General features: G+C 41.0%; 2 protein-coding genes across 2 annotated transcripts in view; one reads left to right on the forward strand and one right to left on the reverse strand.

Moving 5' to 3' along the window:
- The first annotated feature begins 172 nt into the window (after positions 1 to 172).
- On the forward strand, positions 173 to 16,464 carry LOC119652849 (palmitoyltransferase ZDHHC16). Its single transcript, XM_038057201.1, has 7 exons — positions 173 to 388; positions 452 to 599; positions 684 to 875; positions 934 to 1,051; positions 8,746 to 8,957; positions 15,597 to 15,916; positions 15,970 to 16,464. Exons 1-7 carry the CDS (start codon positions 330 to 332, stop codon positions 16,076 to 16,078), a joined length of 1,158 nt encoding a protein of 385 aa, XP_037913129.1. The 5' UTR covers positions 173 to 329; the 3' UTR covers positions 16,079 to 16,464.
- A 4,763-nt stretch (positions 16,465 to 21,227) lies between these two features.
- The window catches only part of LOC119651003, a 34,946-nt gene continuing 32,244 nt past the window's right edge, over positions 21,228 to 23,929 (reverse strand). Inside the window, exons 12-16 of the mRNA XM_038054289.1 lie at positions 22,102 to 22,211; positions 21,861 to 22,010; positions 21,704 to 21,786; positions 21,476 to 21,633; positions 21,228 to 21,413 (exon numbers count right to left, since the gene is read on the reverse strand). Coding sequence (XP_037910217.1) covers positions 21,240 to 21,413; positions 21,476 to 21,633; positions 21,704 to 21,786; positions 21,861 to 22,010; positions 22,102 to 22,211 — 675 coding nt within the window. The 3' untranslated portion in view covers positions 21,228 to 21,239. The remainder of the gene's footprint in view (positions 21,414 to 21,475; positions 21,634 to 21,703; positions 21,787 to 21,860; positions 22,011 to 22,101; positions 22,212 to 23,929) is intronic.

A 23,929-nucleotide genomic window follows, 5' to 3' on the forward strand; every position in this document is an offset into this window, starting at 1 on the left:
TTTGTGTAAGCCAAAAACTAATTTTCACATTAAATCCACTTCAAAAGCAACTTCAGCTTTCAATTGGATTACTAACGCTAGATTGCCTCAACTCTTATTCATGTGAAAAAATCCAATGTTTATGGATAAATTTGGTAATTGCATTGTGAATTCCAAAGAAATTAACTCAATTTTGACTACCACATAACGTCAACTTCGTGGATCAGCTGTCGAGTGTTTTCTGTGGTTGCAGTAAAGTGGATATTATGTCTAGTCGCCTCTTCCGCCTGTAAATTTATATGCAAAATAGTTTCCGCTAATATTTAAAGAATGCTGTGTTGACTACAAACATGTCTAGGATAATGGGAAAGGTGCAATGGCGTTGCCGCCAAGCGCCGAAGGCTTTTCTGTGAGTGCTTCCGCTCAACATTATCTCTATCTACTTTGCTAACGTTTCGCCCTCAAATTGTAGAGATAAATGCCGGACTCGGATGTGGTATTTGCGGCTTTGCGTCCAGTCCCTGATGTACAATAGTCACCTAAACCAAAGCTATGCGAGTGACGTTTGCATGGAGCCAATCTTCTGGGTAGTGGACAATTACACGCATTTACTAGGACCGGTAAGGGGCATTTCCTATTCATAATTGGCTGGATATAGCTCGAGCTCAATGTTTTCATTCATACGAAATTATTTCCTGTTGCAGTTTTTCGTGACGGCCGTGGCATTGTTGACGGCGGCCGTTGTTTACATCGCATATTGGATCGGGTTGCCGTTCTGGTGGAAGAAGAGTCCAGAGTTCACAATGGTGCTTGTCGTTTTTGGGAACTGGCTGCTTGTGAACGTTGTCTTCCACTATTATATGGCAGCGTTCACACCACCCGGATATCCGCCGGAGGTTTGTATGATTTCAAACTCTGCATGGAATTGTAATTCTGAGTTGAAATTATTAACAGGGAAGATTCGTGAAAGAGGCTGTTAGCATGTGTAAGAAATGTATTCAACCCAAACCACCGCGCACACATCACTGCTCCGTGTGCAACCGATGCATATTAAAAATGGATCACCACTGCCGTAAGTCGAATACTTGTAATCGTCCTTTGAATACTGCTTTTGCTTTATAATATAGTTCTAAGAAGAAAATTCAATCACCGAAATTTTGGATTCTAATAAGTTTCGCTGACGGTTGAAGGGCAGGCGCATCGGAATCTGTAGCGATAGTCAAGCTGCATTGAGGACGTTGAGTAGACTTTGATCACTTCAAAAATAGTTCAGGAATGTAGAAACCGATTGAATTCTGTTTCCAGATTCAATACTGTGGATTGACTCTGGGTACCTGGTCATTGTTGTGTAGAGGGAAATGAAATCTCGGATGCTTTAGCAAAAGAAGCTTCAACTTTCACCATGCCCGGACCGGAACTAGCAATTGGGGTGTCGGTAGCATTGGCTGATGCTGCTATCAAAAACTGGGAACAAGCTTCCCATAATGACAGGTGGCGAAGTCTTAATGCTGCTAGACAGACCAAACTCTTCCTGCCACAACCAAACAGACATACTGCAAAGTTTATCCTGTCGAAAAGCAGAAAGACTTGCAGAAGTATTGTGGGCATTCTGACTGGCCATAATTCACTAGCTGGACATATGTTTAGAATAGGAATTATCCAAGATGATACGTGTCTATCCTGTAATGAGGAAGCGGAATCCACGGAACATTTTCTATGTGAGTGCCCCGCTTACGAACGCATCAGACATTAGATTTTTGGTGCTGATGTGCTCCAACTGCAGCGGATAGCATCACATCCACTTACGGAAATCCTGCGATTCATAAACGAATCCGAGATATGCCGTTAGACGGGGGTATCGAGGCTTTGCTTCTCCCCCACCTCAAACACACATACACAACTATTTTAATTTAATTATCTTAATGATCTTCACAATCACCTGAAGAACGTTATCATAAATACGGCCACAAATATACTTGGCCCCAGCTGCAAAAAGGGTTGGAACGGCTGGTTTGACGATGAATTTAAGCTAGCAACGGAACGGAAGAATGCTGCATAGCGAGTAGTGTTGCATTCTCAAAGGACGCGGGCATGCGCGGAGACTTATCACGAACTCCGGCGAGCGGAGAAACGACTTCACAGACGGAAAAAGGAAGCCAATTAAACCAAGTGGTTCATCAACTTGTGCTCAAGGCATGGAACAGCGATTCAATGCCTGACGATTGGCAACGAGGCATTATCTGTCTCATACATAAAAAGGGAGATCACACAGTGCAGCAATTATAAAGGTATCACGTTGCTGAGTACCACCTATAAGATATTCTCCGTTATCTTGCTACGCCGGATAGCCCCATACGCCCAGAACATCATTGGCCCATACCAAAGAGGCTTCACTCCAGGCAAATCAGATTTTCTCTTTGTGGCAAGCGATGGAAAAACTGTTGGAATATGGACATCAGTTGCACCATCCTTTCATCGACTTTAAACCCGCCTATGATAGCATAGCCAGGGTAAAACTGTACACGGCCATGAGAGGATTCGGTATTCCGACGAAATTGATAAGACTGACTAGGCTGACCCTGACGAATGTGCGAGGCCAGATAAAAACAGCAGGATCACTCTCAAGACCATTCGACATCAACAACGGTCTACGACAAAGGGATGTCCTATCATGCGTCTTCTTTAACCTGGCCCTGGAAAATGTATCCGTGATGCTGAGGTAAATGCAAGAGGTACGATCCTCTTTAAGTCCACCCAACTACTGGCCTATGCTGACGATATCGACATAATGAGACGAACCATCCGAGATGTACAAACTGCCTTCATCCAGATTGAGCAGGCGGCGCGAGATCTTGGGTTGCAACTTAGTTGGATAGCGTTTCAATGGAGTATTTGGTTGCCTTATTCGGTTGCGACTAGAATCTTAATAAGTCCGCTAGTTTTTTATCATGTATACTTCTTTTTTTGGCTCTCGCACATTCCTGGGCTCTGGCTACTTTTGCCAATTGGACCGATATCGGTTCTCCTAATTTCTTCGGTAGTGTCCGGATAGCTGAGTGGTTAGAGTGCAAGGCTGTCGTACGAAAGGTCGCGGTTCAAATCTCACTGGTGGCAGTGGGATTTGTATCGTGATTTGTCGTCGGATACCAGTCGACTCAGCTGTGAATGAGAACCTGAGTCAAATTAGGGTAATAATTTCGGGCGAGCGCAATGCTGACCACATTGCCTCCTACATATATGTTACTGTGATCCTATAGTGTACCGTTACGCTCTTGAATGAATTGCTCTAACACACCTGGCCCTGATCCAATTGGATTGTTGCGCCAACGATTATTATTATTAATTTCTCCAATTGACTGGCTAATTAATGCGATTTTGTTAAGCCTAGAGCATAATTTACCTGTGTCTTTTTTAATAACCTCGCGTTCCCATTCTTTTTCTCCGGCTAGTATCTCTGCCTTTTTGTTCCCCATTCCGCTGAAGAAGGCAGAAATGGCTGCCCAAATACGTTTTCGGGGAAATAAACTAAAAAAAAATAGAATCAATTTGTGCGTTCTGACATGAATTCGGTCAATGTAAATACGCCGAGCGCAACACCCAATACCAATGAGGGTTTGGAGCTTCTGAGTGACAGTGGCGGTGCTATTCCCATATAGGAGCACAGAAAGAACACTAGCATACAGTCTCAACTTGATCTTGGTGTTGAAATGACTGCTTTTTTAGATAGCACCGCGAAGGTGGATCTAGTGCTGTTAATGTGTCGAGCGATATTCAGTTGGGTGCCACCCTCGGCAGAAATCACGCTTCCTAGATATACAAATTGATCAACAATTATCTGCCCACTAATATACATGTATGTAGATAAGGAGAATGCGATGACTCGTCAGACTGAAGAACTTAGTTTTGTTGGTGTTCATTTTGAATTCAACTCTACTTGGCTCTCTTTCCAAATCCAGAGCTATCTGGCAAAGGTACATGATCCAGTGAAAGAGTATGAGGATAGTCGAGGTATTTAAGGGAAGATGTCAGCGTCCATTGAACTCTTCCACATCCTGCGGACAACGCAGCATTAAGGCGGTCTTCTACCGTCCTAGTTTCAACAAATCGACTTTTTTTTATTTTCGCATATTTTGAAAGTAGATGATGCTAAGAATACGCTATAAAAATGATTTCGGAAACAGCACATTCTTTGATGGGTATTTCGAAGGGGAGACATGAACACCTGCGTTTTTTTCCGAGCGCTTAGTGGCGTGCCACCGCTTCCCGCTCATGAAGTAGCGTCAGGCCAAAAAAATGCTTGGGTGCACACACATAATCCAACAATGAGTATTTTTCAAAAATATTTTTTAAAAGTCAAAACATGTCCAAATTAAATAAAATAAATCACTAGATTATCTTCAGTGGTTGCTTTTCAATTAATTACCAAAAATAGGCTTGAAAAATACGGTAGAAGACCACTTTAAAAGTGTCAACGACGACAAAACGAAATACTATCGGTGACGGTGGCTAACTTCGCTTTGGACCTCAAATTCCTCTGAGATTTTATCTCGGCGCAGTACGCGACATTTTGCGCTATCATATGTCGCTCTGATAATACTCGTAGCTAATAGTTTCTAGGCAAAGCCCCTCCTGTTCAGAGCACGCCAGATACACTCCCTCTCCACGCTGTCGAAAGCCTTCTGGAAATCGAGAGCAATTGAAGCAAAGATGTGAACTCCGCGCACTGTTTCAAAATGATCGGTAGGATACAGGAAATTCCGGAGCGGAAATCAGCCTGCTCAGTCGATCAATCTTTCGAGATGTTCTTAGCACCTATTTTCTTAGCACCGGCAGGGAGCTCAGATGCATTACATGCATCCCAATCCATTCTCCTGTGATTCATTATTATTCTTTTTATTTCGGAGCTGCGGTCGATGTCGAATCTGATTATTCTGTAACCCGATATAGAGGGTTCATCTAGAACCCTCCAATTTCCGACCAGCCCGTTCATTAGAGTATTCCTTGAAGTAATGGCTAGTACCTATCGTCTAGCACTGGTCACAAATGCTCGAGTGTTCCCTATGTCATATTATCATCATCAACGGCCGAACAATCGGTCTAGGCCTGCCTTAATAAGGAACTCCAGATATCCCGGTTTTGCGCCGAGGTCGACCAATTCGATATCCCTAAAAGCTGTCTGGCGTCCTGACCTACGTCATCCTTCCATCTCAGGCAGGGTCTGCCTCGTCTTCTTTTTCTACCATACATACTGCCCTTATAGACTTTCCGGGCTAGATCATCCTCATCCATACGGATTAAGTCACCCGCCCACCGTGACCGTGACCTAAGAGCTTTGACCCTATGGTGAGACGTTTCGAGCGGAACAGTTTTTGTAAGCTGAAATAGGCTCTATTGGCTGCCAACAACAATGCGCGGATTTCATAATCGTAGCTGTTATCGGTTGTGATTTTCGACCCTAGATAGGAGAAATTATTAACGGTCTCAAAGTTGTATTCTCCTATCCTTATTCTTCCTGTTTGGCCAGTGCAGTTTGATGTTGTTGGTTGGTTGGTTTTCGATGCTGACGTTGCCACCATATACTTTGTCTTGCCGTCATTGATGGGCAGCCCAAGATCTCGCCTCAATCGCCGCCTGCTCGATCTGGATGACGGCAGTTTGTACGTCTCGGGTGGTTCTTCCCATGATGTCGATATCGTCAGTATGGGCCAGTAGTTGGGTGGACTTAAAGAGGATCGTAATGAGGACGCATGCTAGAGCATCCCTTTGTTTTAGACCGTTGTTGATGTCGAATGGTCTGGAGAGTGATCCTGCTGCTTTTATCTGACCTCGCACATTGTCAGGGTCAGCCTAGTCAGTCTTATCAATTTCGTCGGGATATCGAATTCTCTCATGGCTGTGGACAGTTTTATCCTGGCTATGCTATTATAGGCGGTTTTAAAGTCGATGAAAAGATGGTGCAAGAGAAAATCTGAAGTACTCAACCCATCGTTCCAATATGCCCATTCTCTCGGAAATCAGATTTCCCTCTTTGCCTCGGCAGGATGAGCATCGAGGTGTATAAGGCTTCATCCTGCTGACTTGTTGGTAAAACTTGCGCGCCTGGTGTGGTTGCTCCCTGTACTTTTCGAGTTCACAGATCTGTTGGTTCTCCTAGGCTTCGTTTTTCCGTCTGTGAAGTCGCTTCTCCGTTCGACGGAGTTCGTCATAGGTCTCTGCGCGTACCCGCGTTCTTTGACAATGCAGCATTCTTCCGTTCCGTTGCTAGCTTACATTCATCGTCAAACCAACCGTTCCGACTCTTTTTGTGGCTGGGGCCAAGTATGTTTGTGGCCGTATTTATAGTAACGTTCTTTAGATGATTGTGAAAATCACTTGTTGATGCTTCATCTTCAGGATTTCTTTTGACTGCGATTATTGTGGCATTCATTTCCCTCTTATAGGTGTTGCGGAGGGCTGTGTTGTGGATGGCTGCAGTGTTAACTCTCACTCTTGATGTAAGCTATGGGAGCCAACGTATCGCTTGAATACGAGCTCCGTCCCTACTTGGCTGTTAAGATCCCCAAGTATGATTTTGATATCATATCTGTGACAGTCGTCGAGGGTTCGTTCTACTGCCTCGTAGAAGGTATCCTTCTTCGACTCTGCAGTCTCTCTGTTGGGGCATGAATGTTAATGAGGCTTATATTTCTAAATTTGCCTCGCAAGCGCAGAGTGCATAGCCGTTCGCTTATCTTTTCAAAGCCGATAACATCAGGTTTCATTTTTTGGCTGACTAAGAAACCTACTCCGAGCACATGGTTTACTGGATGACCGTTATCAGCTCCTAGTAATACGTCGATGTTGCCAGGGTTACAATAGTGAGGATCAGCCAAATTTTCCACTTTCAGTCCATTGGGTAGTTGGACTATGGTCTCCACAGTAGGGCAAACATTGGTAATGAATTTTCGCAAATAAATTCAAGCGCTAGTTCTCTTGTTCTCGAATCATTTCCGTAATAATTCCCAGGCTGCAATGTTATTAACGTTGCTCACCTCCATGTGTTTTATTACTCTGACAGCCGCTCCCACCAGGTATGTTTTTAAAAATTGAATCCTTTCTACAAGAGAGAGTCCTTCGTTATTCTCCACCATGGGCTTGAAGAGGTCGCTATTTCAATTGACTATACTTCGCATTGAACCCCATGAATAATTGCTAACAACCAGTGCAGGTGGTTAGTCCGCATCACAATTATTTTGTCTTGGATGGATTATTTAGATACTGGTGGCAGTTTGAAAAAGTAGAAAGTTCTTTCCTTTGTTTCAAATATCTGATGAGACTGAATACTGCCCACACCAAAAAAAATCAAAGTATTTTTTGTTGTTTCCGATAATCAATTCACAACTTTTTGATGAAATTATACCTTTAGGCATTTCCTGAAGGCATTATTTACATTTCATCCAAGGATCAACATTTCTACATATACATTTGTACATGTGCCCTTCGTCTTTATGAATGCGCTTGGAGTTTTAGTCGTTTTCTACATATTTCTTGAGTAAAATTCCGAATACTCGTTTTGAGCCGACCTTTAGAGCTCTGTACGAGTTTTAAAAAAACGGCCACACACCAACGCTGTAATTAGGGCCTGTTTCTATTCACTTATTGCACTTAACTAGAGATGCCCCGCGGGAAAAATAAACCTGTGTTTTCACATATTGTCAATTATAAAAGATTTTGTATAAAAGAACCTGAGCTGCACTTACATGGTATAAACATTTATAGTTCATTCCACGAGACAGAAGTGAATTTTATTTTCATCATGAAGGTAAAAAGTCAATTGAAGTAAATACTTGCAAAGGTTAATATTTCATTTTATTTTCACATCACAGGTCCTTGCTATTTTCTTGGCTATTTTCGGATATGCTTTGGCTGGAACATTGCCAGCAGCGGTTGACATAAGTCCAGTCCCATCTATTGGTTCAACTACTATTCTCGGCGATCGTATTGGAGGAAATTTTGCATACAGGGTTGTTGAGCGACGTCCTTATGTTGTTCCACCAGTCGTTGACACCAGACTTACTCCTGGACTCGGAGGAGTTACCTACAATGGTGCGTTGCCGTGGAGTTATCCATATCCACTCACCTACCCATACGCTTCTCTCTATCCATATTCGCTTGGGTACAATACCATCATTGGCCGCCGTTAATTTTTCTGATTATGCAAATTTTTGAAAAAAAAAATCGAAATCAAATAAAGTATCAATTATATAAGCGAATAACAATTATTTTTTCTACAATGTCCACTTAAAATGGTTCTTTTGGTGCTCATTCCAGTTATTTTGTTCGACGCTATCATTATTACATGGTTTTGACGCTTTCCCAAATTGTGACTTTTTAGGGTTCAGTGTATACGAGTACAAAATTTTATTCGAATGGACCTGCGTCTATATGAATCAAATTTTCTTTCCTTCTTCTTCTAGTTATAAGGCGGATCAAATGATAACTATTGTGAAAATTAACTTACTTTTAACATTCTTTGATTGGCTTTCATAAACTCCTTCACTAAAGAATATGTGGAGTCTATATTTTTATTAAATTTACTTTGGAATGTAGTCATCCTATGTGAAATGTAATATTCATGCTTTGGCTACAATTCAAATTTATGCAAACTCAATACTTGTCGCGGGAAAGCATTTCAAAGGAGTTGGATCTCAGTGGTATTCATAGATATATATTCTTTCCTTTGTTGATTGTTAAAGTATTTTATAATAATTATTCCCTTAATTACAGCCTGGCTCAATAATTGTGTTGGTTTCGCGAACCATCGATACTTTTTCCTGTATATGGTTTACACGACAATTGGATGCATATTTCTTATAATTTTTGGACTGGAGATTGGCTATAATTATCTTTGGTTGAATGAAGGCGAAGGATGGCAAGAGACTGAACCGCTTCAAGGGCATTCTGTGAAATATAATTTAACAGGACATATAATACCAATTGTAAGTAGTATATCTCTATATCAAGAGTGTTATTTTCGAGTAGCTCTTACGGAGGCTACCAGTAATACTTTATGAAAATATGTAGTATTTATGTGTGGATACCCAAACTGAACAAGTTTTTCTGTATCTTCCTTTTCAAGTTTGTATGTATATTCTTTTACCGATTCATTTAAAGAAACAAAATTGATAATAGTAGACAGTTATGCTGCCTTTGACTCTATATACATCCAAAAATTGCGAACTCTTGGCCGCGTTCGAGAGAAGAATCCTCCAAAGAATTCTTGGCTCCCTACATGAGAATGGACGATTCCGTAGCCTACATAACGACGAAATCTATGAGCGATACCATGACCGTCTGGTTGTAGATAAAATCCGGCTCAATAGGTTACGCTGGGCGGGTCACTTAATCCGTATGGATGAGGATGATCCTACCCGGAAAGTCTATAAGGGCAATATCTATGGTAGAAAAAGAAGACGAGGCAGACCCTGCCTAAGATGGAGCGATGGTGTAGGTCAGGACGCCAGACAGCTTTTAGAGATATCGAATTGGTGGACCTCGGCGCAAAACCGGGATGTCTGGAGTTCCTTATTAAGACAGGCCTAGACTGGATACCGGTTGTTGCGCCGTTGATGATGATGATGATACATCCAAAATTGTACCTCGGAGTGACAATTCGTGCTACTACATATCGGCTTATGTGATTGAAGCGACCTTCCGTCGAAAACATTCGTCGCATTTAATTGTACTTTTGAGAATTATTTTGGGTAATTGTTCATATTAATGATAGAGGAACTATGTATCTGAAAAAGTTGATTCTTGAAGAGCAATTACTCATTTGGAACTCAATTCTAAATACAGATTTGTTAAAAACACATTTGCAAAATCCGAGAGTGTAATTTGTAATCGCATTTTATGACGAGTCGATCGAATGAGGGAGTAGACTTTAAGAGAATGCCGACAATATCGAGGAGCAAACACTAAGAGTATTTTAGAGCAGAATTGTAGACTACTGCAGAGTGCTAATATTCAAAATTATTGTACTAATATGTAACATGTGCATCTAAGTTTTCAGTACGCAGACACGAAAGTGTAATAATAAATCCGGCTCCTGGTACTAAAAACTCAGAAGTCGATAATTAAAGTACCTAGAGATGATATATTTGTGGTTAAGTTAGGAATTCAGCCGAAGGATAAAAAGGCAGATTAGCAAAAAGCCAAGGATATTTGACGACTTTATGATGCCGTCTGGAAATGCCCACGTTTCGTCTCTATGAATGCGAATGCGCTCGTGTGCGAAGCTTGTTGTAGGCAATGAATCTCGTCACTTCTTAGTTGAGATATGTTGGTTAATAATCCATATGTTTGCTGACGGCTGACAAACCCATCAGATGCTGCCTTACTTCTGCACTGTAGAGCATCGCAACGGAAAGTGGCTACAGGTGTCGTTGACTTCGAATATATCAACTCTAAATTAGAACGACCGAAAACTTGAGCCTAGGTAACACTTTTTTTTGTTTAGGGATAGAGTCCGCCATTTACTTGATGTCGGTGGTTTTTCTTCCCTATGTCCCGGATAATAGTACATTACTATATTTCGGTAATTTGCTGAAAACCTTGCTCTCTTGAATTTATATTCGAACTCTAAAATTTTACAATAATACAAACCATTAAGCACCAGACTTGAAAGTGTCGAGGAAATCCTACTATTATTTACAAACTTATAGTAGGTTATAATTGTCTGTTTCGCTAAATATGTTACACGCTAAGACATCATACTAATGCAGAAATTATACAAATGGAATTATCGAGCATTTATACCTGAAGCCCCCAGCTTCCGGGTTTCCGATTCTTTTATAACATATTAAGCTCAAAATATAAATAGTCCCCTTCAAGCCAGCATACTTGAAGTCGGTAACATTTGATTTGAAATTCTATCCTCGATGAAAGCAACTCAAAACTCACGATTTCCTGATGGTTTGTTACTTTTGAAAATTGGATGCCATTTTATGTGTAATTTTTAATGAATCCATTTCGTTTCGTTTGTTAGCAATTCAAGTTTATATTTGCTGGCTAGTTGGTGAAGTCATTTAACAGCATCAGTGGTGTTGAGTATCAATCTATGGTTTCTTTCAATCTCATTTTCCAATTTACCTGGGTCAAGCCATTTGTTATTTGCATATTATAAAGTGGCAGAGTATTTTCTGCTCGTCTTAAAAGGTGTTGTTGGGGGCTAGCAACCTGCAAATTTTGAAGCTTTATTGCTCACGTCTCAGATAGGGACTGACCTCACGAATACGACCTTTGGCTATCGAAAATGGTCCATGATTCGTTTCTGGAAGGTGCGCGTGCTTCTCGACAACGGTAGTGAGGGCCCTCAGAATGCTCGCTTTCTGCAATTCAAACGATAATGCCACCGATATAAACTGAATATTCTGGGCCTAAACGAAGTAAGATTGTGAGACTCTGGAGAGTACTCCTCTCCCACTTGCTTTAATGTGCTTTTGTACTCTGGAAAGCGAAGTGATAGCAGATGCGAATCTGGTGCCGGGTTGTTTCTGACGACTACCGCAAGGCCCGTTTTTTTTACTTGGGAGACGGCTTCTGATAGGATTCTGACTGCAAGATTCCGGAGCAGGTTAAGGAGTATCACAATTGTACAGTGCTATGCACCAACGGAGACTGTCGATATAGTGGAGAAGAATGCTTTCTACGGGCAATTACACGCAATTCAGGAGAGACTTTCTAAAGGTGACATTATGATGGATGATCTGAATGCCAAGGTGGGCTCTGTCAATACCTTGCTCGGTGATGGGGAAACACGGTCTTGGCGACCGTAACGATAATACTGGGATTGTGGATCATGGAAGCGGGTTGATGAACGGAAGTGGTTGAAGACTACTGACTGTTGTGAGTAATGGCGGGCGTGACGGGCTTGAACTCCGATGCCAAGTGAAGTTCAGTATAGTGTGCGTTGCGACAAAAAGGGGTTTCTTTCGCTCGGACCGGGAAGCGGAAGATGCTGCGGAACGCAATGATTTCAAAAGTATATCCCACATTACGAGAGTTTGCATGTGGTCGTAAATCTTCCGATGGTTCTGTGAAGGACATTAACGGTCGACTTCTCATTCGCAATGACGAGCAACTGAAGAAGTGGAAAGAACAGTTTACCAGATTCTTAACAGTATCACATCCAGTGAAATTTTCCCTTTTCTGGATGAAATGGCTAGTCACTGTAACATGTGGATACGGATTGTTCCTGCAAGCAGAAGAGAAATCATTTCAAACGAAGTAAAGCCGCTGGGATAAACGAGTTATTAGTGACGTTCTTCATGCTGCTTCGTCTGGAGAACGTGGAGGGGTTTAATGAATGCGTTTCTCGACAACGATATTGGGAGCCCTAGAATTGGTGTGCTCAGTTTAGACATTCTAAGGTAAGAGGAATTAAGGTGATGGGAATCTTGAGATGATTTCTTTCTTTCATGAGCACTCAAAATAACTTTGTGCTATCATGATATTTCGCCCTAGAAACCCAAAGCTAATGTGAATCCGATGATCACATTTCAAAATTTACTTTTTGGATTGCGGCAGAGCAATTTAACTCTACGCACGAGTTCCCTGGTGCTAGGTGCTCCCGCAGAACATACTAGATGAGTTTGTGTGACTCACGGTCAAGCGCCTGATTGATTTCAGTTTTGCTGACAGTTTCATCCTAGTGGTTCTTAAGACACGAACTGATTTTGTGGCTGCAATTGTTGTGATAAGTCCAACAATACCAGTTTAAGCTGAGTGTAGGCTTAGCATTCATACTGGCTGATGCAAAACTACCTCTATGGTTCTGAGAAGATCTTGCGTTGGACTAGCGGCGTGACACGCCTTGATAAGGATATCCGCGATCGATATGGGGTTTCACCGATCGTGGGAAAATTGCGAAAGAGGCGTCTTCAATGGTATGGTCATGTAATTCGCACAAATGAGAATTCACTTGACAAGATTGGTCTTATCATCGAAGTCGATGGTACGCGACTGAAAGGCCCAAACAACTGTGACTTTATACGCTGGAGCGTGATTATAAAGCCTCGCGACTGCATCCAGATCACGGCGAGCCGGCTCCACTTGTGAACGGGACAAAGGCTGAAGCAAATGAAGAAAATGCAAGACTTACCTAAAGTCTCTACCGAACTAAGGAGCACGGCATCCGAGTTGTATAGCGGAATTCCACATTTGAGTTCCGAAGGACTCTGCTCGCGATGTGGACGCAACCGCAACCCCTAGAACGCCTACTAGGATTCCAACCGTAAGTAACCTGGCTGAGTACAAATGCCTCAGGAGTTCTCCTGAGACATGAACTCGGAGGGCTATCCCGGTTCCCATGGTACAGGATAACCTTTGGTGAGGCTTCAATGCCCCTTGTAGATTCTGGTCTGAATGTCCAACGCTTTGGAGCATTCGCCTACTTCATCAAGACCAGCAAGTCAATACGAATACAGCGTTTCCCGGTGCCACCATATGGAGATTCTTTTGGCCACGTGCTGTTAACTCAATCAACATAGTTACTATCCTATCTACTTCCTCGCCACTTCGGAGCATTCAGTTCCGCTGACAGGCGGAGTTGCTACAAATATCGGCAGTGCTTGTGAAAGCGGGGGATGAGGAAATTCTTTCATTGAAACCGGCTCGAAATATTGCCGCCATGTTATCTATCGTAACTCGTTGATCGGTAAACAAACCACCGTTCTTGCCATTAATGCAACAAAAGTGCCCGTGCTTTGGTGTCGGCTTTTCACAATTCGATACGGATCTCTCTCGTCGTCCCGAGCATATTGTAAAGATCTTTGAAATGAGCCGTGCACGTAACAGATCGCATTCTTTGCTTCCCGGTTTGCTTTCTTGTAAATTTGCTAATTGGCCAGTATTTCATTAACGAGAAACTTATGGTAGAAGTGTTTCTCCTCACGACTCTTTATTTGGACATCGCCACAACAATGCCAAGTGTCTTGGTTGATGAACCGCTTACCGTGACGCCGAGGATTGCATATCGTTTTTTTAGTTTAATTCCACGATGCTTCGAGATTCGTAATAGCCGGCAATCGCGTGTAATCATTTCTTCTCTTTTCCCATGAAAATGCCACCATTTGATTCGAGGCGGGCCAGTGTGTTCCTCACGTTGTTTTATTGGTAGCTTGATGCGCAAGACCGCAATCAACGGCCGATGTTGATATGCGATGATCTCATTGGGGAAAACTTTGCAATCAGTGACGGGAATAAAATGCAGGCGTCTTATGAGGATATAGTCAACTTGTGTTTTACTGTTCCACTATAAAATGTAGGAAGATGAGGCAATCGTTGGATGAATCATGTATTCATAAGTACAAGGTTATGGGTGTCCGCAAAATCGACCATACGCCCGCCACTTTCATTGCATGCTGCAAACTCTTTTCTCTCAAGGCATCTGTTGCCATCTACTTTTTCACCCATATGACCATAAGACCGCCCACAGTGGGAATATAGTCATGGGCAGGATACAGGTTCTTGCATCAAGTAGTACTAAGAAGACATCTTTTTCGGCATCGAGTCGACCTGTCTTTGGTGCGTATGAAGAAATGAATCCTACGATCAACTAAATAATAGTGAGCTTAACCAGCTGGTCATCAAATTTCTTGACTTCTCTAATGGTATCATGGGAACCCTCTAAGATGGCCATGCCGACACCACATTGCGTGTGTAGGTTTCCAAAATAAAGAAGTTTATAACCATTTTTACTGCGTCCGCGTTATATGTGGCAGCTTTCGGTATCGCATCATTGAATTTCTTGCAAGGCGCAAATATCAATGCGCTTCTTCCGAAGAGCTCTTGCCAGTTTCTCCGTCTTTTCAGTGAGGGTACTATTATTTAGCGTGCAGACACGTATTTGTTTGGTTCAGAATAATTAACTAACATTCTAACGACGACCCTGCGTCAGCAACTGTTGCTCATTTCGCGATAGAACCGTGGCCTTAAATGCATTTACTGAGGCGGCCTAACTACATATAATTCTATTCCTGATTTCAGCATTTTATTTTTACTTTACTGAAGATAGTACAAAGTAAGTTGCCTCAAAACCTCCTCCTTTATCTGGGCATGCTGTGTAGATAACATGGCGGGGTTAAGGAAGTACATATGTAATTGATTTCAAATTCTCGTATCTTCAGGACACTATAGGACGGGAATAATAAAATATATATTTTGCATCTGATTTCCGCGAAAGTGTCACTTTGGTGTTTAGTATAAGGATTCGACTCGTATATAATTTCGTTATTAGCTGCTCATATTTAAATTGATTGGAGATGCCTCCCCTAAGCAACGTAGCCCATTCGCATTCTTTGTCATCACAGTCAGTATACTTATTGGAAAGTCGCTTTTCTTCAGTTTTCGGTCGGTTTTCTTTTCGTTTTAAGCCGTTGATTAGAGATCCTTGTATTTAACTTTGTATGATTTCTTCATAAAAGAACGTTAACTATATTTTGTTTTACGTCCTTGGATTTAATTTGGGTTTCTCCGGGTTAAATCCATTAAACACTTTTAAACTCAATACAATTCAAAAAATGCTTCAACCCACCGCTTTAACCACTTTTAATTAATTATTTTTATAACCATTCTAGACACCAATTCATGAATACGATGATCATGACGTCCTGCCAGCTAAACATGTTCTTCCCGTACCTGAAAATATACATGGCTACACAATGAAGCGCCGTGCTATTATTTTCATGGCATTCACCAATGTACCGGTTATAATTGCCCTGGGCGCTCTTTCCCTTTGGCATGCTCGTCTTATAACACGAGGGGAGAGTAGCATCGAATCACACATTAATCAATCTGAATCGAAGCGCTTCGAAAAAATGGGTCGGACCTACGTAAACCCATATAATTTTGGGAAATTGAAAAATTGGAAACTTTTCTTGGGGCTAGTTAGAGGAAGGTAAGTAACATTTTACAGTGAATTGGATGAAAATTTATGTTATTTACTCTCAGGTCATGGTGGAGACATGTCCTCTTACCATCTAGTCATAAACCTGAAGGCAATGGTTTAACTTTTCACACAGTCCATGACACAGTTGTGGAAAAAGATGACTGGCCTTGAATCAGTAAACATTCCAGAGACGGATAACGTTAATTAGTCAATTTTTATTATTTTCCCAGTGATATTATTTTAAGTTTTTACTTATATTTCTTGGAACGTACATAAGGACACTAAGCTTAAACGAATTAAAAGATTGTTTTTTAAAATGAGGGACAAACACGATGTGTTTATCCGCAGTAGATATTGATATTTCCGAAGCTAGATGCTTCTTGTTTGATGAATTTACAGTCTCGGCAATGGAATTTTCATTTAGATTGTAAGTGCACTAAAGAAGGGGATATCCTGCTTCCAAAACTACGATATCTGATAGATCAGGCAAACAAAAAGTTCAAAAAATACTAAGCTTAATGTAAAATGATTGCTAAAAAATAAAATAAATGAATTAACCTTGTGTCTCTTTAATTTCCGTTGATATTGAAACAGATCTATCACTTTGCGGCTAGTAGCTGATTTAAGAGTTGCAATTGTTGCATAATGAAAAGGGTTTATCCCTTAATGGGTGCATTGATTTACTTGGGGATCGCATTTGCATTTAATCGCAAGGGTAGCGAACATGGTTGCTGGAAAATCTTCATCTGCTCAGCTTTTACTGTGCAATTTAAATACCCAATTACTTTAGCACGACTGTTGTCTGTGTTCCTATATTTGTATGCCAAATATGATCACCAACAACCATAATGCCCGCGCTTGGAACAATTTCGAATAAAGAATTATCATACATCAACTTACGCGTCAATATCTAACATCTAAATTAGTGGTTTCAGAGTGAACGGGGCAAAAAATATAAAAGAGCTTCGGTTCCAGGGTAAGAAAAAGTGACAAATTGTATGACCAGCATAATCTCAGAATCAGGAAAGTTAAAGTAGCTATCGAGCTCTTCGAAGGAAACTTCGAAAATGGTTGCATTACGTGGTTACCAGAAGCAATGGAGAAGATAATATTCGACGAGATAAAGCTATCCATCAGGCAATTGCATAGTTTGAAAAAAGTATACATATCAAGGAAGATTCAATATTGTTGCAGGTAAGGAAGAATCAGAGTGCGAAGTCTAGGATGGTAGTCTTCACAAGAAAACTGCCCTTTTTAAAGAAAAGAGATCGAGTGAATTTGTGTTGCACTTGAAGCTATAACGAAACAATGACAATTGTGCAAGGAAAACTAAATCATAGAGCAAAATTCAAGGATGTTTCTAACCAGGGGGGAAATTGTTAAGAAGGGATTGAGGTAAAGTTGTAGCAAACATGAAGAATGAAAATGACAATGGCGAGGAAGTGAAAATTTAAACGAAGTTTGTCGTCGAAAGTGACACCAAAGATCCGAAAGAAGCTTAAAATTGACAACGGGTGTTCACCAAGAGAGTAGGAAAAGGATTTGGATGAGTAACACGTGGAGTGGCATTTTCTGATGTTTATTATCAAATTATTCATCAACGCACTAAAAAGTCTAAAATGGATTGCAAGAAAGGTCAGTCTAGCGAAGACGAAGCAGGTATAAGCAATTCAAGGACATCTGCATAGAGGAACCAAAGACCAATGAGGAAAGAGATAAGGATATGAATACAAAATGGAAATATATTGTAGGGAGCTTAATATAGGGCTGTGATAACTACAGAGGAAGAAGAAAAGGAACCAATTGACTAACCATTAGAGGAAATGATAGGATTGGCTGGAAAGGTGAGAGGCAAATTGATGGAATTAGTTGAATAACGAGAGTTTGGGAAGGAGTATGTGGTGATACTCGGAATGAAAGGCTTTGGAGAAATCAATAAAAATGGCGTGTATATTCTGGTGTGAATTGAGGCATTTAGAAGGTTTGAGGCAGTAAATCAATTTTTACAATGTTTCTTCGCTATGAGGTGACTTAATAGCTCGGTGTAACAATATTTTCACCTTAAATCGCTCAGTTCAGTGCCCGAAATATTAAGAATGCTAGAAAGAAAAGATACCAAGACATATTGTTTAGGTTTGCTCTTCAGATTTTGAATGACAAGAACCAATTTGGCCCGATGATGGAATGGCGAAAAACTTGACGTCGATTGCATTTTGGAACGTTTCAAACATCAGATTCAGTCATGGTTTGCTGCTAGATAATCTCTAAAAGAACTGGGGAAATTCAGTATCACTGAAGGAACCATACACCTGACAGTACTGGAAAAATTTGAACCGTTGCGTGGGTCGACAGGTGGTAGAATTATTTTCAGATGGGAACTATGCATTCGTGCATGACTCTACGCCTTGCTCAAAATTGAAAGAAGAGAAAAACAAAATAAATATGAACTTATAACCAAAATATATACACTTTTATTTCAGTGTGAACAAAATTATGCTACAAATAAGATATATATTCTACGCAAACTAAAAACTTTGAAGACTAAGTATACTTCGCGGATATCTGGTCTAACATACACTAACACAATCAAATTGTGCGTCCGTCGCGCTTTCTGGGCTTACTCTAGTTCCTGATGCTTTTCTTATTATTATTGTTGCATTTGCTAGGCTCCAATTTGCTTCGGACCTCAATATCTACTCAGGATTATGTAATGCGATAGCTGCTTACGTCGTTCAACGTTCTCCGTTCATTCGCGAATCTCGGACAATGGAATATAACCTGCTCCGGGTCCTGTAAGAATTGTATTAGGTGGTAATTCGATTTTCCGTATTTCCGCTTGATCCATCTCTTAATACACAGGGCCTAGATGCCTTTTCCGGAATCATCCCATCGTTACTGCCGTATCCAGTATAGCTCCTTCTTAATGGCTTTCCAGAAGATTCAAAGAAATCACTCCCGTGATAACACAGAGTGCCTCACTCGCCACTGTCATACAGATATTCGCTCTACACCTATAGCATGATTGGCTGGTATGCCGAACTTACTCTTTTCCAGTTCATCGCGTTGTTCAGTGCTCTCGCCTAGAGAAAAGTCACGTATAGCAAACAGGATGGATTTCATCAATCCTGCGATAAGTAGCTAGCCACTATATTTTAGTATTCCAATATTAAGCAACATCCTTGCTAGAGATGAACTAGCCTTTACTGTCTTTTCTCGTACATAGTCGCAGTGCACCTTGAAGCTCAACTTGGCATCGATCACTACCCCCAGGTAGCTAATGATCGATTTTGAGACCACTTTGTGATTACCAGCTAGGATTTTGACAGTTTTGTTTTTCCTCCAATTTGTAATAGGGACCGCTTCCGCCTTTTCGTCTGCTAGACTCAGTTTAACCATTCGCAACAATGCTTTGATGGTCATCTGCAAAAAGGTTGCCACTTGAAGGGCAAGAATTCTATCGTACATGACGTTCCACAGTAGTGAACTTTGAGGAATAGCTGTCGCAACAATATACTTCTTCGGCAGGCTCTCCGCCTCGTACCAGAGAAGCCTTTCCTAGCGGTAATTCTCGATTATTCGAGCTAAATAACCAGAGACACCCATTTTAACCAAAGTTCCCTAATTTAAACTCGGTTGGCCGAAATAATAAAATTCCTGACATCTAGCGTCACCACCGCCCTCTCGAATCCGACCTTTTGTATTTCTTCCTCGGCAACCCCAAGGAACGAAACGATGTCCTTTTGAACCATTGGCTGAAGACTGCTTTCTTCGTATTTTGGGAAAAGAATTGCAATTACTTTGAACAAGAATCGCGGGCACGGGACTTGGTTTGGTTTTTGCCCTCGAATCTTGTCCTTTGCAACCTTGTATCCAGCACTCCATGGGTTCGTATTTGCCTGTTTGTGCGGTTGTTTTTAGGGAATTCTGTTTACTTTCTCGGATTGCCTTCTCAAGGCTACTTCGAGTACAGTGGAAAATTGGCAATTGTTTATATTCACTTACTGTGCAAGTCAATTGCCGAACCAATTGTTTGATCCCAACTGTTTGATCTTTGAGACAGACTCAGACACTTGTTTGATAAAGAAACAGACATTTGTTTCATACAGAAACCGACATTAGGCTGAGGCAAACATTTTTCTGACACAGAGACAGACATTTGTCTGTCTGTCTGATGCCTGAGGCAGACTCAGACATTTGTCTTATACAGAAGCAGACTGTCTGAAATATACATTTATTTGAAACAGACATTTGTCTCACACAGAAATTTGTCTGTTTTATACAAAAACAGCAACGAGGAAGAAGAAGATATCTTTGCTTTGAGGTGCTTTCCCTTCACAAAACATCTCTTCAAGCTTGGAAATACCTTTCGAGTTATATGTAAATACTTTTTTTGTCTGCACCTCTGAGGCCTTTTAATTTTTTTATTGGATATTAAGTCCGACTCCGACATACATACGTGCAGCATGATTAGATCATTAAGGCGCTAATATTCGTTATCCAGGCGAACAGTAACCTTTCAATGCATAAAAAATCGTATTCGCTCCGCCAAGGTTTCAAGTGGGATGTGGCTACTGTTGTTCATCACTCGGTTTCGCCAGTGCAAGGCCCAAGCGCCGAAAGTAATTTTAGGGCTGCGGTCCCCACACCAAGCTGTCGGGCATCTCCTCTTATTACGCAATTGTTTCACTAGATGGGGCGTGACAGCTGTAGATATGGACGGCGTTAACTTTTGCCCCTACAAAGCTGGCCTCCGGGAGTGCCATTCTTATCTTATCAACGCGTTTCCAGATTTAGATTCTAGGAAAAGGCTAGGAGGTACATTGATCTGGTAGTGGTGTCAACTTTATCAATGATGAATTCAACTAAGGAAGGAGAAAGGAAGTGTACGCCTAGCAACTCGTTTATGTGCCTTTTTTTATCATAGATTTCACAGAAAAGCGCCGAGGTATGAGAATGGTGAGTGATATTTCTGGAAGTCAGAAATTTTCTTCGTAGTGCCTATTTTAGGCGAATAATGCTAGTATGTATTCGTCAATTGAGACACCAGAGAGCATTGATTAGAATTGTATATTCGAATATAATCAGTGGCTTTTACCTGGAGGCCTGAATTCATAGGTAGGGGCCATTGCCATTGTTTTGAATTATTCTGATTAGGCAATAAAATGAGGTTGTCTTTAAGAGCGCTGTGAGCATCATCTAATGACATCAGTAGAATTCATTTTTCAGTAAAAAATAAAAGCCATAGGCAGTAAGTCATATTTTTCTGAATGAAAACTATGCTTATATTTAAGCTATTTTTAAAATACGTTTAACATTTCCCACTTAGTTTCTCCTATCCGCGAGGCCATACAATTGACTCTATCCATCGGATATATGCTGAAGTTCTTGTATATATACTTGGAGCAGCGCCAGCACATCCTTGTCCAAACGATGTAACACCTATTAAGTAAGGCACACTTTGTCCGTTTTCATCAACACGTATCAAAATTGGACCACCTGAATCTCCCTTTAAATATAAAACAGTTCTACCACATTTCAGAACTAAAGCACTTGCTTTTATCAACTGACCTGACATGTATCCATTTTTTGATTGGGATCGCCAGCGCATAGTTGGGAATCTTGAAGACCACTTTGTATTTGTGGACCAGGCTGATAATATCTACTGCAAGCTTCGTTTGAGAAAATGTTAAGTGTTACCTTCAAAAGATTATCTGATCGTCGACCACCTAGAGGTGCAGTAGAAAAATTTGTTCGTATTCATATTTATAAAAACATAATATCATAAGTAACACCTACCGAAGTCTGTGTGACCATACCCAATGGCTGTTCCTGCTTTTTGATTTATGTTGAACGTAGGCCAAAGACAAGCTGGAGTGATTCTGAAAATATGATGGAAATAATGAGTCGTTCGTTGGATTGATAGCATGATTTCAAAATGTATATGGGTACTTACGAAATGGGTCCTTCTAGTTGAATGAGTGCAATATCGTTGTATGTTTGGCTGCTTCTGTAATTTGGGTGCACATATATCCTACCGATAGAAAACTGCATCCCTTCAGTTTCTAAATTCCCTCCACCTAATTTCACAACAGTAGGCTGAACCCTATCATTCATACGAAAAATATGGTACTATTAAATTATGGGATGCATTTACGAACGTTGTCTTTTACTTATGTTTTAGATATTTGCCTTACCCACGGGAAGAGGCACAATGTGCTGCTGTGACTACGAAATATTCTGATATTAGTGATCCTCCGCAGTTATAGTCATAAGATCCTGTAGTACTTGGCCAACCTAGCGCTGCCTAAAAAAAGGGAAAAGAATAAGAATAGAAAGACTATGCTTTCTTCTCGTCCTGCTCCAAAATTTTAAAAATATATGTTAATGATTAAATGACTACTTAGATTACCATCTTATAAAAAAGAGCAATTACTTTTGTTAAACACTGAGCTACCACTATAAGCCTAGCTCTTCCATTGCATTTAACACGATTTCAGTCCCTGGTTTCCTGGAATAGCCCGATCTCGACCTGCCAATACATTGATCACAATTTCGAGGAGGGAGTAATATGGATGGATTGAGTCATACCACTTAAGAATTTAAGTACAAACTTGATCGACTATTCGCTTCTAATACAATGAAGGAGCGCAGGTGAGTTGGTTGAGCGTCGGACTTTCGATCTTGTTACTCCGGATTCGAATCTTGCTCCTTATCATTCATATCTCATTGTCGAGGACTTAACGCTTGACATCATTAAGTCTAATGGTAACAAAACTGACGCCCTGTCTCATTCAAAGTGAAATCGAAAAAAGAAACAATAAGAAGGAATGAACTGTGTTGTGTCCTATGTTCCACAAAGGAGTGAACAAGAGACGTGTAAGCTTAAGGGTAGTATAGGTTCTAAGGCGAAAACGGTAATCATGATGGAGCACGAAAGTTGTAAAACGCCCACTGAATCAACCTATTTCCACTTCCATGGGGAATTTTTTCTTAATGAAAAATTCCAGATTCACAAGGATGAAGGCGAGTTTTACTAACTGGCCCTCCAGGTTGAGAGTGGGGTGGGGGGATGATAACTTTAGATAGAAAACTATGTTATGAAGCCACAAAAGGAGCTCCTGACTGGACTGATTTCAGAACAACTGACTCGGCAATGAGAAAGAACAAACGATTTGCATATCTCACCCACGGATATTGCGCAACTTGTACAGAATAGGAGCTGTTAAGCAGTTAGCTGATACCCTTGTCCCAATATATGGTTGACACTGCGTTACAACAGACTCTCTCAAAAGTGACGGGCCTCATGGAAAAGAGCCACTATACCATAGATTATGTAACATTGGTCATTCAGTAGACCATGTACTTGCAGTAAATTATCTAGCGAGCCAAAAAATTGAAAATGGGTTTGAAAGCATAAGCGGAGGGCTATGTACCTTGTGTTGGCGAGGCCAATTTAGGAAGATCAGCCTCGTTAACTGTGATGCTCCTATAGAGGAGACTGTGGAGATGGACTAGAACGAAGCATCGAGGCTTCCTCCAGGTATGATTTCAAAATCAAATTTGGGTATTTTAACTGCCAAGTACGAAAGAAACCCTATTCGCGACGATACGGCGGTTTCAATAGCTTCTATAAAACTCCTAATGATAACGGACTGCGGATTATTTAACTGGCAGTATCACACAAGTTGGTTGTTAGAAGCACCTGGTTTTTGCGGAAAGAGATCCGCAAACGAATATGGATCTCTTCAGATGCAACCACTTTCGAACTAATCGACCATGTATTAGCTAAACGCCGCCACACCTTAGCTTTGATGAATATCTATGGTAGAAAAGGAAGACGTGGCAAACCCTGCCTCAAAGAATATTGAATTGGTGAACCCCGGTGCACAATTGGTTTTCTGGAGTCTGGCATATCTACTTCAGACATTAGTTGTTGCGTTGTCGATGATATTGAAAATAAAAACAAAATAACAACAGAGGGTTCCGTGGACCACGAAACGCGAAAGAAAGTTTCCATCTGAT

This window comes from Hermetia illucens, chromosome 3 (genome assembly GCF_905115235.1).
Source record: "Hermetia illucens chromosome 3, iHerIll2.2.curated.20191125, whole genome shotgun sequence".
Classification (NCBI taxonomy): Eukaryota; Metazoa; Arthropoda; class Insecta; order Diptera; family Stratiomyidae; genus Hermetia; species Hermetia illucens.

Bases quoted from the DNA above. Each gene is read 5' to 3' on its own strand.
- LOC119652849 (XM_038057201.1), top strand. From the start codon at position 330: ATGTCTAGGATAATGGGAAAGGTGCAATGGCGTTGCCGCCAAGCGCCG. The intron at 389-451 runs GTGAGTGCTTCC...CTCAAATTGTAG, and splicing joins CAAGCGCCGAAGGCTTTTCT to AGATAAATGCCGGACTCGGA. The intron at 876-933 runs GTTTGTATGATT...AATTATTAACAG, and splicing joins CACCCGGATATCCGCCGGAG to GGAAGATTCGTGAAAGAGGC.